Source organism: Oryx dammah, unplaced genomic scaffold (assembly GCF_014754425.2).
Source record: "Oryx dammah isolate SB20612 unplaced genomic scaffold, SCBI_Odam_1.1 HiC_scaffold_2, whole genome shotgun sequence".
Classification (NCBI taxonomy): domain Eukaryota; kingdom Metazoa; phylum Chordata; class Mammalia; order Artiodactyla; family Bovidae; genus Oryx; species Oryx dammah.
In genome coordinates this window covers 159,106,710-159,130,063 of record NW_024070186.1, presented here as the reverse complement: position 1 = coordinate 159,130,063, position 23,354 = coordinate 159,106,710, and the positions used below count along the sequence as shown (strand labels likewise).

The 23,354-nt window shown below is 42.4% G+C and overlaps 1 protein-coding gene across 1 annotated transcript in view; it reads right to left on the bottom strand.

The window, feature by feature from the left end:
• LOC120882335 (ATP-binding cassette sub-family A member 17-like) overlaps positions 1-23,354 on the bottom strand; it is a 76,951-nt gene that overhangs the window by 22,032 nt on the left and 31,565 nt on the right. The window contains exons 14-21 of the mRNA XM_040266314.1: positions 20,580-20,730; positions 15,979-16,077; positions 14,241-14,251; positions 8,552-8,748; positions 5,914-6,217; positions 4,578-4,851; positions 4,214-4,418; positions 3,452-3,671 (exon numbers count right to left, since the gene is read on the bottom strand). Of these exons, the coding sequence (XP_040122248.1) occupies positions 3,452-3,671; positions 4,214-4,418; positions 4,578-4,851; positions 5,914-6,217; positions 8,552-8,748; positions 14,241-14,251; positions 15,979-16,077; positions 20,580-20,730 (1,461 nt within the window). The remainder of the gene's footprint in view (positions 1-3,451; positions 3,672-4,213; positions 4,419-4,577; positions 4,852-5,913; positions 6,218-8,551; positions 8,749-14,240; positions 14,252-15,978; positions 16,078-20,579; positions 20,731-23,354) is intronic.

Sequence of the window (23,354 nt, the reverse complement as noted above, 5' to 3'; positions counted from 1 at the left end):
CCAGAGATCAAATTGCCAACATCCGCTGGATCATGGAAGAAGCAAGAGAGTTCCAGAAAAACATCTATTTCTGCCTTATTGACTATGCCAAACCCTTTGACTGTGTGGATCACAATAAACTGTGGAAAATTCTGAAAGAGATGGGAATACCAGACCACCTGACCTGCCTCTTGAGAAATCTGTATGCAGGTCAGGAAGCAACAGTTAGAACTGGACATGGAACAACAGACTGGTTCCAAATCGGGAAAGGAGTACGTCAAGGCTGTATATTGTCACCCTGCTTATTTAACTTATATGCAGAGTACATCATGAGAAACACTGGACTGGAAGAAACACAAGCTGGAATCAAGATTGCTGGGAGAACTATCAATAACCTCAGATATGCAGATGACACCACCCTTATGGCAGAAATTGAAGAGGAACTAAAAAGCCTCTTGATGTGAGTGAAAGAGGAGAGTGAAAAAGTTGGCTTGAAGCTCAACATTCAGAAAACAAAGATCATGGCATCCTGTCCCATCACTTCATGGCAAATAGATGGGGAAACAGTGGAAACAGTGTCAGACTTTATTTTTTTGGGCTCCAAAATCACTGCAGATGGTGACTGCAGCCATGAAATTAAAAGACGCTTACTCCTTGGAAGAAAAGTTATGACCAACCTAGATAGTATATTCAAAAGCAGAGACATTACTTTGCTGACTAAGGTCCATCTAGTCAAGGCTATGGTTTTTCCAGTAGTCATGTATGGATGTGAGAGTTGGACTGTGAAGAAGGCTGAGCGCTGAAGAATTGATGCATTTGAACTGTGGTGTTGGAGAAGACTCTTGAGAGTCCCTTGGACCGCAAGGATATCCAGCCAGTCCATTCTGAAGGAGATCAGCCCTGCGATTTCTTTGAAAGAAATGATGCTAAAGCTGAAACTCCAGTACTTTGGCCACCTCATGTGAAGAGTTGACTCATTGGAAAAGACTCTGATGCTGGGAGGGATTGGGGGCAGGAGAAGAAGGGGACGACAGAGGATGAGATGGCTGGATAGCATCATTGACTCGATGGACGTGAATCTAAGTGAACTCTGGGAGTTGGTGATGGACAGGGAGGCCTGGCATGCTGCGATTCATGGGGTCGCAAAGAGTCAGACATGACTGAGCCACTGAACTGAACTGAAAACAACTATACTTCAATTAGAAAAAAGAAATAAAGGAGCAGTCAGTAATTTGTCTCATCCTAAAACAAATACAGAAACTGGGGCCTCTTAGAGATTAGAGAAGCCAATTTTTTATCTTATATTGAAAAGTGAAGAAATAACAAACAAGGTTATAAATAACCTTTGGTATATTTAAAATATTTTAAATATTTACAACAAATAAACACAACTGCTCTGCAAAATAACCATGCTACTCATAAGCAAATTAATCTGTAAGAGGGTGAACTTGGTGTGCTGCATGGGAATGGACCTGCATTGGGGCTGCGCTTACAGCCCTCTCCCACCCCACAGGCTGCTTGGTGCTAACCCCAGGCCACTCCACGTGCCACCAGCTGCCATACTGCACAAACCACAACACATCTCCACCAACAAGGAGGTGGGATTAGAGCTTTCATTTCAGGCTTCATGACTGGCTACACCACCCGCTCCAAATCAGGGGGACCTGTGAGGAAGACAGCCCGGGGATGTGTGACTTTCTTCAGACTCCCTGAAGAGAGGCTGAACAGACTCTTCATATGAAAACAGACTCTACTCTCAGGGCTTGGATTTAGAGTAGTACAGCTTTGGGGGATCAATTTATGAAATTCCTGTCAGTGGAGGCCACTGCGACGTACAGGGAGTTGAACTTGGATGTGAGGTCTCCAGACCAACATTTCCTGGACCAGGACTCAGTAACTGAGCAGCAGAGCCATGGGGTCCACCTGTGGGGACAGAAGCACCATTTGGGGGCACAGCTCGAAAGTTGTGGCTCTACATTGTGGCTGAGGCAGCAGGGTCATGGCTCTGGTGATCAGACAGTTGCACCTGCAGAGACCAGGCCCCAGTGGGTAGTTGCAGAGGGGAAGAGGCACAGTGGCTCGTGTCCTCTTAACGCTCTCTCTGTAGAAGTCTAAATGTGGAAATCTACCCTGGAGACTGAAGTAGAGGGGAGCGGGGAAACTGCCCCAACTCAGCTCTGTGGCTCCTGGGTGGGACAGAGACAGACTTAACCACAAGGCAGTCTTGAGAGCCCTGCCTGGGGTGAACAGTCAGCCACAGCGGCTCCCAGACCTTCCCGGGTCAGTGACCATCTTCCAACACCCAGGAGAGGAGTGCTCAACAATCCCACGTGTGATCACAGGGACAGGTATTCACGGCTCCTGCTTATTCACCTGCCTGCCTTCTTTCTTTCTCTGCTGGTCCTACTCTAGCACTGGCTGAGGACGGAGGAGAGGCCACAAACCACCTCTACCTAGTCGTCCGACTGAGGAATCTCCTCTGCCTCACTCCAGGGTGGGATGCATCCTCTTCTGGCTCTTGTGCTTTCTTCCTCCTTCGCTTTACTCCTGCACTTTGTTGGCCGAGATCCTTGACTAACTTTCCAAGAAAGTGGGGTATGGGTTCAATTGCTGTTGCCCAGCTGAAGTTGTCTTTGCTCTGTCCCCCCATCTGCCTGATGACAGAACTCAGTACAGAAACCCCTGTCTTTCAGGAAGTGTTTGGGTCTCTCTTCATTCACTGTTGGACATTTGATAAATCCTTTCAATCTTGAAGTCTGCTTTTTTCAACTCTGGGAAATTTTGTTTCTTGGGTAGTTTCCTCAACCTGATTTCCTGTTTTCTCTTTCTGGAAGGCTTATTGATTGAATACAAATAGCATCTCCTGCATTTACTGTCACATTACCTGCCTTTTCTCTCAACTTCTCTATTTCTCTTAACTTTTTGTTTTACTTTCTGGAAAATTCATTGCCTTTATTTTCCAACCCCTCTGCTAAATTCTTATTTTGGCAATCCGATCTTTCTTGTTTCCAAAGTTTTTCTTCTTCATGGAATTCTACAGAAGTCTCTTATTACCTTCTCTCAAACTGAGGAGTAGTCTGTTTCAGTGAAGTGCGTGATCGCCAGTGGATAGTTTGATGATTCTGACAAGTATTTTTGCCCATGTAATCAACATCTCAATCACAATACAGCTGTCCCCATCGCTCCAGGTCCCCTCTGGTCTCTGTGCAGTGGACCCCCAGCCCCGAGCTCAGGGCTGCATTGTCCAGGAAGCACCCGGTGTGCCGTCTGTCCGCACTGCGGCCTGTGCTGAGTGTCTGTCCCCTGAGGGGTGCATGTCTGCAACACTGACGGTTTGGGGCTCTTCCAACGACCACTGCTGAAAAAAGCCTCATGCAGGCTCCTACAGACACATGCTCTCACAGGCACGACTTTGTGTGGCTGCCAGAGGGAGGGTTAAAGCTGTGTGATATGTAGACCTGATGGGCCTCACCTTTTTCACTTGTGACCGAGACAAGAACAAAGGGGCCAATGCTCAGAAAGGTCAGCATGATGATGAGTTTGACACAGGCATTCCCCGCATTGTCAAAGCAGAAGCTGGTCAGGTAGATGAAGGGGATGATGGCCCAGGCATAGAGCATCAGCATCAAGAAGACAGCTGGGACATTCTCCTTGTGTGTAAAAGCCTCCTCATCATAGTATAGAAACACCACCTAGGGAAAGTGGGGCAGAATTTGGAAAAGTCACTAAGACTCAGGCCTAAGCATGAGAGAAAGGATACGATAATCTCAACTTATTCTTCTAAGGTAAACAAGGCATTGGCAGGACTCCAGCAGCACCGCCCTTCCCTCACTCCTCTGGCCGTGCAGGGGACACCCGTGCAGTGAGACGAGGAGCGCAGAGGCAGCACCAGGGAGGACGTGCTCCAGGCTGCACCCCTCAGTGCCCTGGTGGGCTACTTCTGGAACGTGAACACCTGTCCCCAGGGCACTGTCTTACCAGCCTGAGGCAGCAGCTCTGGGGAAGTCACCACCTAGAGACCCCAGAGCAGGGACCCTGCTCCTAATGACACTGGGACAGGAATCACCTTTTACTGAGGGTCAGCGAGGAAGCTGCATTCACAGCCATGTGGCCCATCAGGGGCAGAGCTGCCAGCCTAGACTTCTGGTGGGGTCCCGGTTCTTTGCAGGGGCCCCAAGGCCAGTCCCCTGGACACAGGGTGTTGGGGGGAGGGGCCCCTCACAGTGCAGCTCACCAGCAGCAGCAGGCTGGGGACAAGGAAGGACAGGAGGTCCCATAGCAGAGACGGGAGCCAGAACATAGCCACGTGGACGCCACTGATGAACTGGACCTGCTTGGCCTTGAGGCCTCTCTCTTTGACTGTCAAGATGGAAAAGGAACTTGAAAGGAAAGCCATTCCAAAAAGCAAGTTGATGACAAGATAATGTCCTTTAGGGCCCCTGTCAAAGGCAGGATATAAAGAGAGAGGCAGTCATTTAAGTAGAACCGGTCAAAGCAACCATATTCCAAAATAACAATTTATAATTAAAGAGACAAAAAGGGAGAAAGCTGGCGGTAAAGGGAGAAGCTTAGTGAGGAGGAAGGAAAGCTGTACATACTCATACAAGATGTCCTCCGCAATCTCCATGCTCGACTGAGGCTGAGGGTGGTTCAGTACCGTTATGGATGCCCTGGGCCCAGAAAGCAACTTGAACAGGATGTTATCCACCAATGCCAGCACCTGGGCTGTGGAATGGTACGCCTGGTTATTGAACAGTGCTGTCACGATGGTATGGTTCCCCACGTCGTCAAAAGAAATGGCTACCAGGTAGTTTTGGTCAAAGACCTCGGGCTCCTCCTCTAACTTTTTCAGGAGGAATGCTTCCACTGGGCCTGGAAGAAAACAGACCACTGAGCGGGTCGCACCAGGCCTCGAGAGGCAGGGAGGACAGCGGCTCCTCCTGAACGTCTCTCTCCTCACCAAGCCCCACACACATCTCCAGTGGGGTCCTCCTGTCGTGGCGGTGCCCTGACTTCCAGTCATCCACTTGGCCGGCAGGGCTGCCTCCTGCCTGAGCCCCTCAGGCCTGGGGCCTCAAGAAAGTTTTCCTTTCCTTGACTGTAGCAGCAGTGAAGTCTTGTCCAGGCATCTTTCAGGCTTCCCTGCTGTGCAGCCCCCATTCACACCAGAGGCTTTGAACTCAGGCACACCCTCTGACCCTCTGAGGCTGAGCTATGTCTATGTGATCATCACAGACTGTTCCTCTGTATTACTGCTTATCCACAAGACCTCTGGGCTAGGAGCTCTCTGAGAGCTGTTCATCACCACACTTCTAGCACACAGGCTGACTGACCAAGAACCCTGGAATTTTTAAGCTGGAATGATCACTGTACTGGTGGCTGAGGGTTACTAAGTGCCAGTGTTGCAGTGCCAAGCACCTTTGATGGGCACTCCCCTGAGGACCCTCCGGTGACAGTGTGAGGAAACCAAGGTTGGGAGAGGCAAGGCACTACAATCCCAACCATTTCTGCAGCTGATCTCTTGTACTTTACTAAAAATAAATCCTTAAAATTTTCATTTTAAATTAAAATAACACATCAATATAATTTTAAAAATCAAATAATTATACAAAACTTACAATGAGAGATGACAGTGCCATGGCCTTCCACATCACTATCCCTGGCTCCTGCTCACCAGGGCAACCATGTTGAAGTCTTTCAGTCTGGGTCTCTCAGGATCAATAAATAGTCCATTTCTCCACTGACAGCCTATCTCGGAAGCAAGGACTTGGCTCTCTTAGAGGACTATCCCCACCTTCTACGGCCTTCCCTAGAAGGGCCTTCTAGCCACACACTCTGACTTCAGAGAGCATCACGTAGCCTGGAAGCACATGGCTTCACTGCAGGGAGCAATGGGCCTGCTTCCTGCCCCGTTTTCCTGGGCCTGGTACTTACTTTGCAGCTCCAGAGGATTCTGGTCCTCAGCCATAAGCACATCTGTCAGATGGTCTAGAAGCTGTGGACCCAGCCTGGAGTTTGGAGAAATGTAGAATGGAACAATAGTTTGACCATATGATTTTAGGGTCAGCTCCAGTGGGCTGTTGTCCATGCTTATATCGAAGTTGAGGAATGAGAGGCTGGTGCTAAGAATGACCAGAGGCACCAGGATCTGTATTGACAGCATCATGATCCAGTTGCGCCAAGAATAGGTAGCCCTTTTCAAGAACATGGCATAGAACTGTTGGCAGAGAAGGCTGAACTACAATTTAAAAAAAGAAGGACATACCATTAACATGGTCACAGGTAGGAGCTGGCAGGCAGTGAAGTGGCTCATGTTCAACTGTATTCTCTCATATTATGTCTAACATTTTGATTGTGTCAAAAATTGCTTCAAATTAAAATTCTTTGACTTAATTATTAGATTAACATTTAATGGCAGAAAAAGAAGGCACAGACTGAAAAGAGTTTGAAAGAGAAGTCTAAACAGACACCAAATGTAAACATGATACATTGTTTTTTACCTGTCAGATTGGCAAAAATTTTATGTTGATGAGGATATAGGGGGAGGGAAATGCCATTGCTTGCTGGCATTTTAATTTGATATTACTTTTTTAGAAAACAAATGAGCTGAATGCATAAATTTAATTTGACATCCACACAATCAGAGAGAAGAGATTGCACTTCTAGTAATGCACCCACAGATGCACCCGTGGAAGGATGCAGGCCATGCACAGAGAGGTCCCTGGGCTTCGACAGTGAATATCAAAGCGTGCAGGTATGTGCACTGGGATCCCAAGATCCAGCCTTGGGCCCAGAGGTGGAAGCTGTGGAGGTCAGCGCCACAGGCTCTCATCAGCTTCTCTTTCACTGGCGCTGCGCTAGCTGGGTGGGCTGGGGCCTTCAAGCCTCAGGTTTCCCAAATACCAAATACCAAAATACCCCAGAAAGCCTCTCCCAAGCACCCACCATGTCTCCCACATTTGGATTTGAGGCTCCTTCCTCTCAAGCATTCACCAAAAGGCATTGCTATCACCCTGCTGGAGGTGGCGCTCTGAGAAATACTTCCTGGGAAGGTTCTGGAGTTGTTTCCAAAAGCAAAGCTTGGCCAAGTAGAGGCTGAATAGATCCTTCCTGGGGTTGGAGAAGAGCCTTCTGTGTAGGACAGGTACTGGTCTAGATAACCCCCAAGACCCTTTCCAACTAGGGGCTCCATGGATGGCAGCTTCCCCTTGAACAGGTGATTTAAGACTATGAAACAGTGAGTCCTCTTCACTAACCCATGAAAGGGCTCCCTGGTGGCTCAGTGGAAAGGAACCTGTCTGCTAATGCAGGAGACACAGGTTTAATCTCTGGGTCAGGAAGATCCCCTGGAGGAGGAAATGGCAATCCACTTCGGTATTCTTGTCTGGGAAATTCCATGGACAGAGATGCCTGGTGGGCTCCAGTCCATGAGGTCACAAAAGAGTCAGACATAACTAAGTGATTGAGCATGCATGCATGCAATCCAAGAAAGCCAATCTCATTATTTCGTAGTATACCTCATAGATAGCTAAATCAAGATGACTATATAAAATGTATATCAACATTCTTTTTTAAGCATTAAAACCTGTATGAAATACAGGTTGTCCATGTATTTCATAAGAATTTTTTTTTTTAATTAAGGATTTCCCTGGTGGTCCAGTGATTAAAACTTCACCTTCCAATGCAAGGAGTGCAGGTTGAAACCCTGGTGAGGGAGCTAAGATCCCACAGCCTCGTGTCCAAAAAACCAAAATAGAAAACAGAGCAAATTCAGTAAAGAATTTAAAAAATGGTCCACATCAAAAAAAATCTTAAAAATTTTTAATTTCAGGTGGTGATCTGTTTCATAGTGAAAGACTAAAAAGCAAGGTTAAATATGCTTTTTGGATAGCAGATTTAATGCTTTTTTTTTTTTTTTAAAGCTAAGTCTCCTGATTTCTTTTTCTTTTCATGCTTATCTATTTGTTTTTGGCTGTGCCGGGTCTTTGCTGCTGTGTGGGCCTTTCTCCGGCTGAGGACAGCGGGGGCCCTTCTCCAGCTGTGGCACACGGGTTCCCCACTGCGGTGGCCTCTCTTGTTGCCAAGCGTGGGCTCTAGAGCACTTGAGCTTCAGTAGTCGAGGCCTCCAGGCTCTAGAGTGCAGGCTCAGTGGTCGCGGTGCTCAGACTTAGTCTCTCCACAGCATGTGGGGATCTTCCCGTGTCAGGGATTGAACCTGTTCTCCTGTGCTGGCAGATGGGCTCTTCATCACGGAGCCACCAGGGAAGCTCGATCTAGTGCTTTCACTCTTTCTTTTTTCTGGTGAAAGAAATGGCCACATCCTTTCTATGAGCTTTTCTGATAATTCCTTTCATTGGGTTGATCCTGGTCAGAAAACACCAGCATTTTGATTTTCAACTGGAGCAAAGAGCACAGTATTCCTGAAATCCAGCAGAGCCAATCTTTTATGTCTAAAATCTGCAGTTTTTCTTAAGCCCCTATTAAAGGTTGACATTCATGTCTTGACAGAATAATATCATGATTCCAGGAATGAAACAGAAACCTGCTTCCTGCATTTGATGTATCTGCTCACCCCAGTGTTAGGATGGATGGGTAGGCCAGACGGTATTGAGAAAACCCTTGAATGAAGACGTTTAATCCTGTTGACAGGAACTCTGCTCACCAGTGGATGAGAATGGAAGGAGGGAAGCTTGATGATCTGCAAGTCTATGTCGGAATCCATCAGCTTATTAACCCTAAACCAAACCAAAACACAAAGCAATGAGAACTCTCAAAATCACAACACATTCCATTTTGTTCAGATTTAAAGAATGAAAGTCATGTAAGTTATGAAAAAAATAAGTTAGGACACAATGAGGAGAAAAAAAGCCACACCAAGATTACATACTGTTGGCAAGTGTATACTGGCTGCTACTGCTGCCAAGTCGCTTCAGTAGTGTCCAACTCTGTGCGACCCCATAGACAGCAGCCCACCAGGCTCCCCCGTCCCTGGGATTCTCTAGGTAAGAATACTGGAGTGGGTTGCCATTTCCTTCTCCAATGCATGAAAGTGAAAAGTCAAAGTGAAGTCGCTCAGTCGTGTCCTACTCTTAGCGACCCCATGGACTGCAGCCTACCAGGCTCCTCTATCCATGGGATTTTCCAGGCAAGAGTACTGGAGTGGGGTGCCATTGCCTTCTCCAGTACACTGACTAGAAAGGGCTTTAAAAGGAACTAACAACTGAATTAACTGACCAATGGCTTCTCCAAATAACTGAGGCAACACTAGCTTGAATAGATTTCATTATTTTCCTTAAAAGATACCACACACAAATTAAAACAAAAATATAATATCACTTAATATGTATTTTATGAGCAAAACTATAAATTATAAAACGCGGCATTTCTGACACTCCAGGTCTGGGGTTTGTAAACTATGGCCAGTGGGCCAAATCCAGCCCAAGGTTTGTTTTGGTGTGGGACGAGCTCAGAAAGGATTTCACATTTGTAAATTGTTGTTACGTGGTTAATTAAGTGCCTACATAATACCCTTGTTACGTGACCATTCCTACACAGCCTAAAGTATTTACCAAAGCTGTAATACTTTGGCCACCTGATGCAAAGAGCTGATTCACCAGAAAAGACCCTGATGCTGGGAAAGACTGAAGGCAAAAGAAGGGGACAGCAGAGGATGAAATGGCTGGATAGCATCACCAACTCAATGGACCTGAGTTTGAGCAAACTCTGGGAGATAGTGAAGGACAGGGAAGCCTGTGCCGTCCATGGGGTTGCAGGAGTCCCACACAACTCAGTAACTGAATAATAGCAACACAATAATACCCTTGATTATGCGACCAAGCTTACACAGCCTAGAGTATATACTATGGGATCTTTTAGAAAAAAGTTTGCAGAACCCCTGCTCAGGGTCAAATTCAGCAAAGTATGAGGTCAAAAAACATACTTTTACTCATAGTTTTTGGGCTACTTATTCCATTGCTGGGAATTTGTCACAAGAATATAATTCAATAAACTGGTTCATTTTCCCTCCAGTACAGTTCTGCAAAGGACAGTAAATTAACTGTTATTTATTGCTGTGACACAGATTACACCAAAACTTAGCATCTTAAGACAACAGTAAGCATTTACAATCTCACACAGTTCCAGTGGGTCAGGAATTTGGGGGTGGCTCAACTGAGTGGCTCTGCCTCAAGGTCTCTCCTGCAGACGCAGTCTAGCTCTCGGCCAGGCTACAGTTGTCTGAAGGCTGGACTGGGGCCAGAGGGTCTGGTCTACTCACAGGATAGTGCCCTTATGTGGCAGAGGAAAGGAGGCAGTGGTGTGTGGTTCTCTAAGTGTAGTTTGGACAAGAACACTGGTTGATGTTTTAATTAACATTAATGATTAAGACAAAACTGAAACAACAAAGATGTTATGTCAAAACTTCACTCATTCATCCACGAGTTGAGTAACGTTTTTATTGGACTAAATAACACATTTAAAAACCTCAAAGAGTATTTCCTCAGATTCTATTAATGAAATTGCTTCAGATAGGACATACTTTGAAGTTTAATTCACACTATTAACATTTTCTCAGTCATTACTTTCTAAATCTAGACAGTCAACAAAGAAATAAACTCCAATTTATAGTGTTTACCAATTTTCATGTTGTAGATACTCTCACCAGTATTGATTTCAAATTGTCAACATAATGCTTCCATCACACAGTGTAAGTAGACGTAAAAATAACCTCAAGAGCACTGATAATAGTAAAATGTAACCAAATCATGAGGAAATAGGTTTTATTATTTCCCTCTGTGATTATTTTATTTATAAGAAATATAGATTTGTTCTTTGTCCTGGTTCCGGAACAGAGCTCCTAAAACTCTTGCAAATTTCTAAGTGAAGAGAGCCATAAGAGTGTCCTTTGTCATGGTGACTCGGGGTCTGGTTGCCAGGGGAACCAAAACCATGTGATTGGCAGGTTAGAGTTTTTGACCACCTTCACCCAGTTACCACACCCCTGCCTCCAGCCTCTGAAGAAAGTGAAAGCCAAAGTTGCTCAGTTGTATTCACTCTTTGAGACCTCATAGACTATACAGTCCATGGGATTCTCCAGGCCAGAATACTGGAGTGGGTAGCCTTTTCCTTCTGCAGGCAATCTTCCCAACCCAGGGATCGAACCCAGGTCTCCCACATTGCAGGGGGATTCTTTACCAGCAGAGCCACAAGAGAAGCCCAAGAATACTGGAGTGGGTAGTCTATCCCTTCTCCAGCAGATCTTCCCAACCCAGGAATCAAACTGGGGTCTTCTACATTGCAGGCAGATTCTTTACCAACTGAAGTATCAAGGAAGCCTGCCTCCAACCTCTGGCAACCACAAATCTGTTGTTTCTGTGAATTTTTTTTTTTATATTCCACATGTAAGTGAGATCACATAGTGCTTGTATTTCTGTGCCTGACATTTCATTGAGCATAATGCCCTCAAGGCCCATCCATGTTGTTGCAAATGGCATGATTCCTGTTTAAAAAAAATTTTTATGGCCAAACAGTGTGTGTGTGTGTGTGTGTGTGTTTATCAATCATGTCTTCTTTATCCATTCACCTGCTGATGGACACTTAGGTTGTTTCCACAACTTGGCCACTGTAAATAATGCTGAAATAAACATGGCAGTACATGTTTGAGGTAGTGAGTCCACTTCCTTTAGATATATACCCATTAAGTGGAACCAGATCATATGATAGTTCTATTTTTAATTTTTTTGAGGAAATTTCAATATTGCTTTTTATAGTGGTTGTATATTAATTTACATTCTCACCAACAGAATACAAGGGTTCTCTTTTCTCCATATCCTTGCCAACACTTGTCATCTCCTGTGTCTCTGCCATTCCCATGGGTATGAAGTGATAGTTCACTGTGGTTCTGATTTGCACTTCCCTAATGATTAGTGATGCTGAACACCTTTCATGTACCTGTTGGCCATCTGAATATTTTCTTTGGAAAAAAGTCTATTCAGGGCCTCTGCCTATTTAAAAATTGGATTTTTTTTGCTATTGAATTGTATGAATTTTTTATATATTTTAGATACTAACTCCTTATAATAGGTGTCTGCAAATACTTTCTCCCATTCAGTAGGTTGCCTTTGCATTTTGTTGATCATTTCTTTCACTGTACAGAAGCTTTATTTTGATGTAGTTCTTCTTGTTTATTTTCCCTTTGTTACTTGTGCTAATATTCTCCCCTTTACTGTGAGCTGGACCTAGTGACTAACTTCTAGTAAATAGAATATAGCAAACGTGATAAAATGACACTTCCAAGATTAGGCGACACAGTGAACATGGTTTCCATCCGGTCATCTTTCTCTGATCACTCACTGTGGGGGATACCAACTGCCATATCACAAGGTCACTTCAGCACCCTGGGTGGGGAGGCCCACATCATGAGCAACTGAGGCCAGCCAGAAACAACAGGAGTGAACGTGAAAGTGGATCCTTCCCCAAGTGAGCCTGCAGAGACTGCAGCCCCGGCTGGAGACTTGACTATATGCTCATGCTCAGAAGCTCAGTTGTATCCGACTCTTTGTGACCTCATGGACTGTAGCCCACCAGGTTCTTCTGTCCATGGGACTTTCCAAGCAAGTATATTGGAGTGGGTTGCTATTTCCAACCACCTCAAAAGAGATTTGAGCCAGAATCTTCTACCTACTTGCTCCTGGGCTCCTGACCCACAGAAACTGTGAGGTAACAAATGTTTGTTGTTTCAAGGCTGCTAAGTTTCAGAGTAATTTGCTAGCAGCAATAGATAATCAATACAAGCCAAAAAAGGAGTATAACAGACATGAGACAACTGAAAGGGAAAAATCATGTGTAAGTAGCTGTCTCAGTAAGAGTGGAGAGGATGGATCAGAAGACAGATTAGGTGAGGATTTTCCAAAACTGACCAATACCATTCAATGTGAAAAGCAACAAAAATCCTAAGAAGAACACAAAGAAAACCACACAAATGCACATCACTGTAAAAATGTTGAAAACCTAAGAGAAAGAAAAAATAATATTAAAAGCAGCCAGAGGTAAAGGACAGATTGCATTAAAAGAATAATAATAATACTAGCAGCTGACATTTCAGTGGACATATGGAAGTCAGAAGACAATAGACTGGAAGGAATAAGCAAAAATGATCTATTCATATAATGGAGAACTATTCAGCAATAAAAACCCAAAATATTTATTATACATGCTACAACATGAATGAACCTCCAAAAATTATTCTACAGGAAAGAAGCCAGACACAAAATATACACTGTATGATTTTCTACAAATGAATCCAAACGATTCCATTCTTATGAAATGTCCATAATAGGTAAATATGTAAAGACAGAAAGTAGACTAGTGGTTTCCTTGGACTAGAAATGGGAACAAGGAACATCTGGAATATTTGCAAATGAACATGAAAGATCCTTCCAGAGTCACGAAAATGTTCTAATGTTGGCTTATGGTCCCACCATAAATTTCCTAAAAGCTATCAAACTATATGGTACGAATTACTGGTTAATGCTACAGTATGTAAATTATACCCCAACAAATCTGTTTTAAGAAGAAGAAATCAGAATTACATTGTAGAAGTATTAAAAACAACCCCTGACAATGTAAAATTCTGTTTCAAGGGAAAATTCTTTTAAAAAATGGAGGCCAAAAATATATTTTCGGGCAAACAAAAACTCTGAGACTTCATCAGATCAGAAAATCTGCACTAAAGGAAATAGATATTGTTTGGGCAGAAAGAAAATAGCCTGAGATGGAAGCTTAAGGATGAATGATGCTTAAGAGTGTAAGAACAATGCAAAGGGTAAATACGTGCTAAATTTAAATGAATGCTGATTGCACAAAAAAACAATAATGTGCTATAGACTTTTAAATATACACAGAATTGAAATAGTTGAATAAATACCACATAACAAAAGTGGAACAAATGGAATTTAAGAGTGCTATACATTGCATCGTCTGGAATGCAGTAAATGTACTAGTTTACTGTACACTTTAATAAGCTAAAAATGCACACTGAAATCTTAGGATAACCAATAAGAGAAGAGCAAGATAACGTACAAATTCTAAACTAACGGATGAGGAAATATAAAGCAAAAAAAATAAAACAACACAAAAAATCCTTTAAATCAATTCCAAAGACTAGAAAGGAAATAAGAGAATATGGAATTGATGGGATAAATAGAAGACACTGAGCAATATGATAGATTTATAACTAAATGGATTAGAAGTTTATTACTCACTAGAAAAGACCCTGATGATGGGAAAGATTGAAGGCAAAAGAAGGGGGCAGCAGAGAATGAGATGGTCAGATAGCATCACTGACTCAACAGACATGAATCTGAGCAAACTCCAAGAGATAGTGGAGGACAGAGGAGGCTGACATGCACGGGGTCGCAAAGAGTTGGACGTGAATTAGTAACTGAACAACAACAACAAAGAACTACTTAAAGATATACAAATGAATGTTTTTTAAACTCCAACTATATTCCATTTATAAGAAACACATCTAAAATATGTGGCTATAGTATGAATGAATGCAAAAGAATGGATAAGGAGAATATCCTTCAAAAATGAGAGACAAAATCATTTCCAGACCAAAATAACTGAGAGCCTTTGGCACCAGCATAAAAACAATAAAGGACATGGGACAGAATGTACTTCAGGCAGAAGGAAAGTCTGAGAAGGACAAGGAAAAAAAACACAGAAAGAGCTGAATATGTATATGAATTTAAATGACCATTGTCTTTGACAAAACAATAATGTTTTGTGGACTTAAAAAAGATAATTAAAATACATAATGATAGTATAATGTATTAGTTGGTAATGGTAGGATGTGTGTGAATAAAATTAAGGTGTTTCAAAGCCTTGATATTTTCCAGGAGCAGAGTAAAGATATTACTTCATCTGAGACTTTGATAAATTACTTATGTGCATCTCAATATCTAGGCTTACCATTATAAGAATATATAGTTTCCAACTAGTGTGGGGTAGGGAGGAAACTACAGAATGAGAAAAAAATAATCCATAAAAGGGAGAGAATGTCATACAGACTCAACAGGACTTGTAGAAAATATAAGGTAAAATGATAGATATATTGTATTGTAAAGTAATTAGCCTCCAATTAAAATAAATAAATTTATATGTTTAAAAATGATAGATATAAATTTCAATATATCATAAATAATACTCATAAATAGCTTGCATATTCTATTTCAAAGACAAACATTACCAGACTGGGTAAAATAATACTGACCTGGTCTCCTTGCCACTTTATGGCCCAGTGTGGCTGCCTGGGTAGTTTACCAGGGAGGCCCTCTCAAAGCCTTCCTAGCACTGAGCCAGCATTCCTGCTTCATTCAAATAGATTGGTGGATGAAGCAGCCAATGCCACACCTGCCCTACCTTGGGAGATCTTTTTTTTTCTTTTAATTGAAGGCTAATTACTTTACAATATTGTGGTGGTTTTTACCATACATTCACATGAATCAGCCATGGGTGTACATGTGTTCCCCATCCTGAACCCCCCTCCCACCTCCCTCCCCATCCTATACCTCAGGGTCGTCCCAGTGCACCAGCCCTGAGCACCCTGTCTCATGCATCGAACCTGGACTGGCGATCTATTTCACATATGATAATAAACATGTTTCAATGCTATTTTAAATGAAATAATAAACCTTCCTAATTGTCTAAACCAGTCGAGTTTGGGTTATCGGTTACTTAGAGTCAAAAGCATCCCAACTGATATGATGCCACTTTTTGCCTTTCATTCCTAGGAATTTATGTTAAAATTATGTTTGTTGGATGATATTATATTCAGTATTTTCTACACTAATGAATATCCCTATTATTGGAAGCACTAGTCAGAGGCTGGAAGACTATTCAGTGAGGATGTTACAGAAAGGATTCAAACACTGGGCAATGTTTAAGTACCCTTCCAATCCTAAGATTCCTGGAATCTATGGTTTTGTATTCACTTACCGAATGAAGATTTCTTCCATAGTGGTGACAGAGACCCCAAAGCTGGCAATGCCCAGCTCTTCCTGCCTCAGCTCCAAGTCAGTAAACAGAGCTTCAAACCTGGAAGAGAAGAGCAGTTTCATTCATCAAAGGTGGAAGCTGAATCCCTCCTTATTACCCCTGGCTTTCTACAAAGGAAAAAGCATGGACTATGGAGTTAAGAAGATATTTGTTCAAATCTCAGTTCTGTCCCTCTTGAGCTTCATGACTCTGAACTTGAACAATGAGCATAAATAATACCATTTACTTCAAAACTTTCTGTAAGGATAAATCAAATATACACCTAGCACACTGCAGGTGCAAAGTAAATATTAATTCATCTCTGAAATTGTATCAAGCATCTTTTCTGACTAAAACACTATAAGACTAGAAATCAACTACATGAAAAAAAAAAAACCTGCAAAACCACAAACACATGGAGGCTAAACAACATGCTACTAAATAACTGATGAGTCACTGAAGAAATTAAAGAAGAAATTTAAAAATACCTTCAAATGAAAATGAAACCACGATAATACAAAATCTACATGGTGTGGCAAAAGAAAGAAGGTCTAAGACAGAAGTTTATTGATACAAGTCAACCTCAGGAAACAAGAAAACTTTAAAATAAATGACGTAAACTTAACCTAGAGGGACAACAAGAAGAAAAAACCCAAAGTTAGTAGAAGGAAATAAATCATAAATATTAGAGCGGAAATTAATAAAGACCAAAAACAATAGAAAAAAAGCAATGAAACTAAGAGGAGTTTCTTTGAAAAGATAAATAAACTGATGAACCTTTAGCTAGACTCATTAAGAAAAATAGAGTGGGCCCAAGTCAATAAAATCAGAAATGAAAAAGGGGAAGCTACAATGGATACCACAGAAACACAAAGGAATATAAGAACTGTATATGGACAGTCATACACCAATAACATGGACAATAAAGAAGAAATGGGCAAATTCACAGAAATTCAAGACTGAGCCAGGAAGAAATAGAAAATATGAACAGATCAACTATCAGTAATGAAACTGAATCAGAAATAATTTTTAAAAACTCCCAACAAACAAAAGTCCAGGACCAGCTGGCTTCACAGGTGAATTCTACCAAACATTTACAGAAGAAAAATCCTTCTCAAGCTATTTCAAAAAATTGCAGAGGACATAATGCTTCCAAGCTCATTCTATAAGGCCCTGATACCAAAACCAGACAAAGATGTCACACACAAAAAGAAAATTACATGCCAATATCACTGATGAGCATAGATGCGAAAATTCTGAACAAAATATTGACAAACTGCATTCAACAACATATTAAAAGGTTCACATACCATGATCAAGTGGGATTTATTTCAGGGATGCAAGGTTTGGTTCAGTATCTGCAAATCAATCAATGTGATACACCACATTAACAAACTAGAGAATAAAACCTATATGATTGCCTCAACAGATGAAGGAAAAATTTCTGGGCAAAATTCAATATCCATTTATGACAAAAACTCTCCACAGAATAGAAGGAACGTTCCTCAACATAATAAAGGCCACATATAAGCCCACAGCTAACATCACACTTGATGTGAAAAACTGCAAGTGTTTCCTCTAAGATCAAGGACAAGACAAAGATGCTCACTTTCACCACTTTCATTCAACATAGTTTTGGAAGTCCTGGCCACAGCAATTGGACAAGAAAAGAAATAGAAGAAATCTATATTGGAAAGGAAGAAGTAAAGCTGTCTCCATTTTCAGGTGACATGATACTATACGTAGAAAATCCTCAAGATGCCATTAAAAATCTACTAGAACTCATCGATGAATTTGTAAAATTTAAAGGATACAGGTGGCTCAGAGGTTAAAGCATCTGCCTGGAATGCGGGAGACCAGGGTTTGATCCCTGGGTTGGGAAGATCCCCTGGAGAAGGAAATGGCAACCCACTCTAGTACTCTTGCCTGGAGAATTCCATGGAGGGAGGAGCCTGGTAGGCTACAGTCCATGGGGTCACAAAGAGTCGGACATGACTGAGCGACTTCACACACACAAAGTTAATATACAGAACTCTATTGTTCTATATTGTTCTGTTCTGTACACAGAACTCTGTATACTTACAAAAAATAATCAGAAAGGAGAATGAAGGAAACAATTTCATTTACCGTCACATAAAGAACATTATAGCCAGGGACAAACATACCTGAGGAGATAAAAGACCAGTACTTAGAAAACTATAAGGCACTGATGAAAGAAATTGAAGACAACACAAAGAGGTAAAAAGATACACTTGTTCTTAGACTGGAAGAACTATTATTGTTAAAATGACCATACAATCCAAGGCAATCTACAGATTCAATCTAATCTCTATCAAGATACCAATGACATTTTTGACAGAACTAGAACAAATAATTCTAAAATTTGTATGGAAACATAAGAGGGCCTGAATAGCCAAAGCCATCTTGAGAAAAAAAAGACTAGAGCTGGAAGTATTACATAAAGCAACAGTAATCAAAACAGTATGGTATTGGCACAAAAACAGACAAGTGGATCAACGGAACAGAACAGAGACCCCAGAATAAGATCACGCAGCTACAGCCAATCAGTTTACAACAAAGGAAACAAGAACAGACAATGGGGAAACACAGTCTCTTTGTTAAGCTGTGCTGAGAAGTAAACTGGACAGCTACATAAAAAGAATGAAATTAGAACACTGTCTCACACCATATACAAAAATAAACTCAAAATGGACTAAGACCTAAATGTAAGACCAGAAATCATAAAACCCCTAGAAGAAAACAAAGGCAGAACACAGTTTCACATAAACCATAACAATATTTTTTTGGATCTATATCCTAAGGCAAAGAAAACAAAAGCAAAAACAAATGGGACTTAATTAAACTTAAAAGCTTTTGCACAGCAAAGGAAACTATTGACAAAAAAAAAAAAAAAGATTAGCTACTGAAATGGGAGAAAATATTTGCAAATAGTATGTGACTGATAAGGGGTTAATATCCAAAAACATATAAATGGCTCACTGAACTCAATATCAAAAAGACAAACAATCTAATTTTAAAACGGGCAGAAAACCTGAATAGGCATTTTTCCAGCTTGCATGGAAGGGTGTGAAAGTCACTGTGAAGTAGACTGAGTAATGCGTGGGCAATGAGATAAAGCAGGCAACATGATTAATCTAGTTTTAGAGAGCTTCAGCTGCACAGGGTTACAGGACATGGAGTGGTGGCTGGAAAGAGAGGCAGGCTCAAGACAGTGTATCTCCAGAGCACACTAATATGTTCATGGACATGAGCCAAAGAAGAGAAGTCGATGATGTAGATGAAAAAGGAAATAATCAAACCAGCAAATTCCTAAGACCAAGTGGCTGAGAACTTGAGCTGGTGTTGAAAAAAGCAAGCTTGTAGGTCTGTTAAAAGGGATCAATAGAGTACTTTCTCAATGAAGTATAACTAAGATTCCTATCCGAAAGAAACATGAGGACTGAGGAGAGGGAGAGAGGAACATGTTGGGAACAAGTCTGAGGTCTGAAATAATTACGAGGCTGACCTTGGCTCCCACCCCACATGGAAAATCCACTTATAACTTTATAGTTAGCCCTCCAAATCCAAATGTTCTGCATCCACAGATTTAACCAAAGGAGGGGTAGTGTAGTACCATAGTAACCTATTTATTGAAAAATCCGGGTATACGCAGACTCACACAGTTCAAACCTGTGTCGTTCAAGGGTCAACTGTAATATAAAGGAAAATCAAGTACAGTTTTCATCTGAGCCCAGTTACTTGGGTGCCTGTAATTAGAGTTCACACAGTCAAGGGCCCCTTTGACGCCATCATAAAGAATTTTATTTTAATCTGAAAGCAGCTGGGAGCCATCAGGGGTTTTTAAGGAGGGAGGGAACATGATCAAAAGGCTTCCTTGGTGGCTCAGATGGTAAAGAACCCTCCTGCCAATGAAGGAGACGCAGGTTCGATCCCTGGGTCAGGAAGATCCCCTGCAGAAGGAAATGGCAACCCACTCCAGTATTCTTCCCTGGGAAATCCCATGGACAGAGGAGCCTGGCGGGCTACAGTACATGGGCTGCAAAGGAGTCAGACGTGACTTAATGACTAAAAAACAACAACAGAGTCCTATATTTTCAAGTGCACCCTGGCTGGAGTGTGGTGTCTTTCTGCTGCTGCTGCTGCTAAGTCACTTCAGTCGCCTCCGACTCTGTGCGACCCCATAGACGGCAGCCCACTAGGCTCCTCTGTCCCGGGGATTCTCCAGGCAAGAACACTGGAGTGGGTTGCCATTTCCTTCAATGCATGAAAGTGAAAAGTGAAAGTGACATCGCTCAGTCATGCCCAACTCTTAGCGACCCCATGGACTGCAGCCCACGAGGCTCCTCCATCCCTGGGATTCTCCAGGCAAGAGTACTGCAGTGGGGTGCCATTGCCTTCTCCGATTTCTTTCTAGGAACTATCAAAGGCCTAGAAATCCAAACCATTACAGAATTGAGAGTCCTTGGTGAGGACAGGGGTGGGAGAGATGACTGAACACTGAGCACATGCAAGCAATTACTCCAGCCCTCTCAGGTCCATACCTGTGCGTGCTCTCTTTAGGAAGTATAAATGTCAGTTCTTCTCCAATGCTAGACTGGAAAGCTGCATTTGGTATGTGCTGGTAAACCAGAAGAGAAATCTTCTCTGTGTCACAATGTGGTTTTCTTACCAGAGTTATATAATATCCTGCACCTGAAACATTTAAAAGATCATGAAATGGTTTTTCTCTTTTTAGTTACACTTAAGTGTTCTATAGCCTAGAACATGACAGCTCCATAGGTTAGACAAGCTGGAGAGCTGTGGTGAATTGCCTTGGAAAGTCTATAACACTATTCTTGAGTCTCTCCTTTGACTCCATAGTTGGGAGGTGATAACAGCATTTAGCAATACTAGGCAAAATAAATGAGGGCTGCATTAACGGCAACACTCTGCTTAAGGGCTAACTAATGTGGGGAAGTGAAAATTGAGCAGAGAGAGACCTTGAACATTAAGGTTAAGAACAAAAGTATCTCTTTCATAATTAAATTATGTTTTGAGAATACATATGCTATGTTATTCTAAATATTTTTTCAGAAGCTACTAGTAACACTTGTTACTACATTGCTGGCACTGTAGTCACTCAACAAACAGTCACTGAGCTCTTATGACCTGACAGGTACTTTTCTAGATACTGAGTATATAGAAGCAGATCAAACAGTCAAAAATCCCTATTCTCACTCAAGCAGCTTTCATTACAGGAACATGAGACCTATGATAAGGTAAATAAGTAAATCAAGGCCGTATTAGTGACAAGTGCTAAGGTGAAAGGTGAACAGGAAGGGGATACAGAGTATTGGGGATCATGACTTTGAAGGTGGGGAAGGCCTCACTGAGAATGTGACATCTCTGAAAGGACTGAAGACCTGAGGAAGAGGAGGAGGCGTGATGATACGTGGTCTGGGATGCAGGAGGAGGCCCATGTCCTGGATCAGAAAGGGGGCCCTGAGGCGGAAGCAGAAGAATATCAGGAGAAATGGCTGGGGAAGTGGGACCAGGCTAAGCAAGGCATTTGAGCAACTCCCAGGACCCTGCCTTCTCCTTTCAGAAAGTGGAATGGGAAGTCATCAGTGGACTGAGCAGCAGAGCGGCACACTCATTCTGACAAGTGGGCCAGAGGCCAGCTGTGGGCTGGAAGCAACTTCAATGATCCAGGTAGGGAGACAGTAGGCTGGGCCAGGGTGTGAGGAAGGCAAGGCCACGGGGATAGGCAGATGGGTCAGATATGGGCTATGAGATGCAGAGGATCAGGGAGCCCTGAGATTCTGGCCAAGCTGCTAAAAGGATGGAGCTGCCTTTACTTTGCATGAACTGGTGTGTTGGTCAAGAGCTAGAGTTCAGCTGTGCATCAGCCATGGACAGTCCAACAGATATGTTCACTCTCTAGGGGTGTGGACAGTAAGCAGTTAGATACACAAATCTGGAGTTCAGCTGAGAGGTCCTGCAGAGACATTTTTCAGCACAGATACATATAAGTCAGGACACTGAATGAGACCACTAAGTCAGTGAGCAGGGGAAAAAATAGTGATGCAACCTGGGCACTTCCAAGCCTAGAAGTAGAAGTGATGCAGAGGAGCAGTCAGAGACACTAGAGGGAAACCCAGAAGGCTAGGGGCCAGGAAAATAGGGGGATGTCGGTGGCAGGATGTCCAGCAGGAGTGCACCCCACTGTGGAGAGAACAACTCGCCCTATGCAGGCATTAGCTCCCTCTTTGAGGAACAAGGTCTCTTAATCTTCATTTTGATAAAGGAAAATAATAGAATGGGAAAGACTAGAGATCTCTTCAAGAAAATTAGAGATATCAATGGAATATTTCATCCAAAGATGGACACAATAAAGGAAAGAAACGGTATGGACCTAACAAAAGCAGAAGATATTGACAAGAGGTGTCAAGAATACACAGAAGAACTGTACAAAAAAGATCTTCACGATCCAGATAACCACGATGGTGTGATTACTCACCCAGAGCCAGATACCCTGGAATGTGAAGTCAAGTGAGTCTTAGGAAGTATAACAAGGAATAAAGCTAGTGGAGGTAATGGAATTCCAGCTGAGCTATTTCAAATCCTGAAAGATGATGCTGTGAAAGTGCTACACTCAATATGCCAGCAAATTTGGAAAACTCAGCAGTGGCCACAGGACTGGAAAAGGTCAGTTTTCATTCCAATCCCAAAGAAAGGCAATGCCAAAGAATGCTCAAACTACTGCACAATTGCACTTATCTCACACGCTAGCAAAGTAATGCTCAAAACTATTCAAGAGAGGCTTCAACAGTACGTGAAGTATGAACTTCCAGATGTTCAAGCTGGTTTTAGAAAAGGCAGAGGAACCAGAGATCAAATTGCCAATATCCATTGGATCATTGAAAAAACAAGAGAGTTCCAGAAAAACATCTACTTCTGCTTTATTGATTATGCCAAAGTCTTTGACTGTGTGGATCTCTATAAACTGTGGAAAATTCTTCAAGAGGTAGGAATACCAGACCACCTGACCTGCCCCCTGAAAAATCTGGATGCAGGTCAAGAAGCAACAGTTAGAACTGGACATGGAACAGGAGACTGGTTCCAAATTGGGAAAGGGGTACGTCAAGGCTGTATATTGTCACTCTGTTTACTTAACTTATATGCAGGGTACATCATGCGAAATGCTGGCCTGGGTGTAGCACAAGCTGGAATCACAATTGCCAGAAGAAATATCAATAACCTCAGATATGTAGATGATGACACCCTTATAGTAGAAAGTGAAGAGGACCTAAAGAGCCTCTTGATGAAAGTGAAAG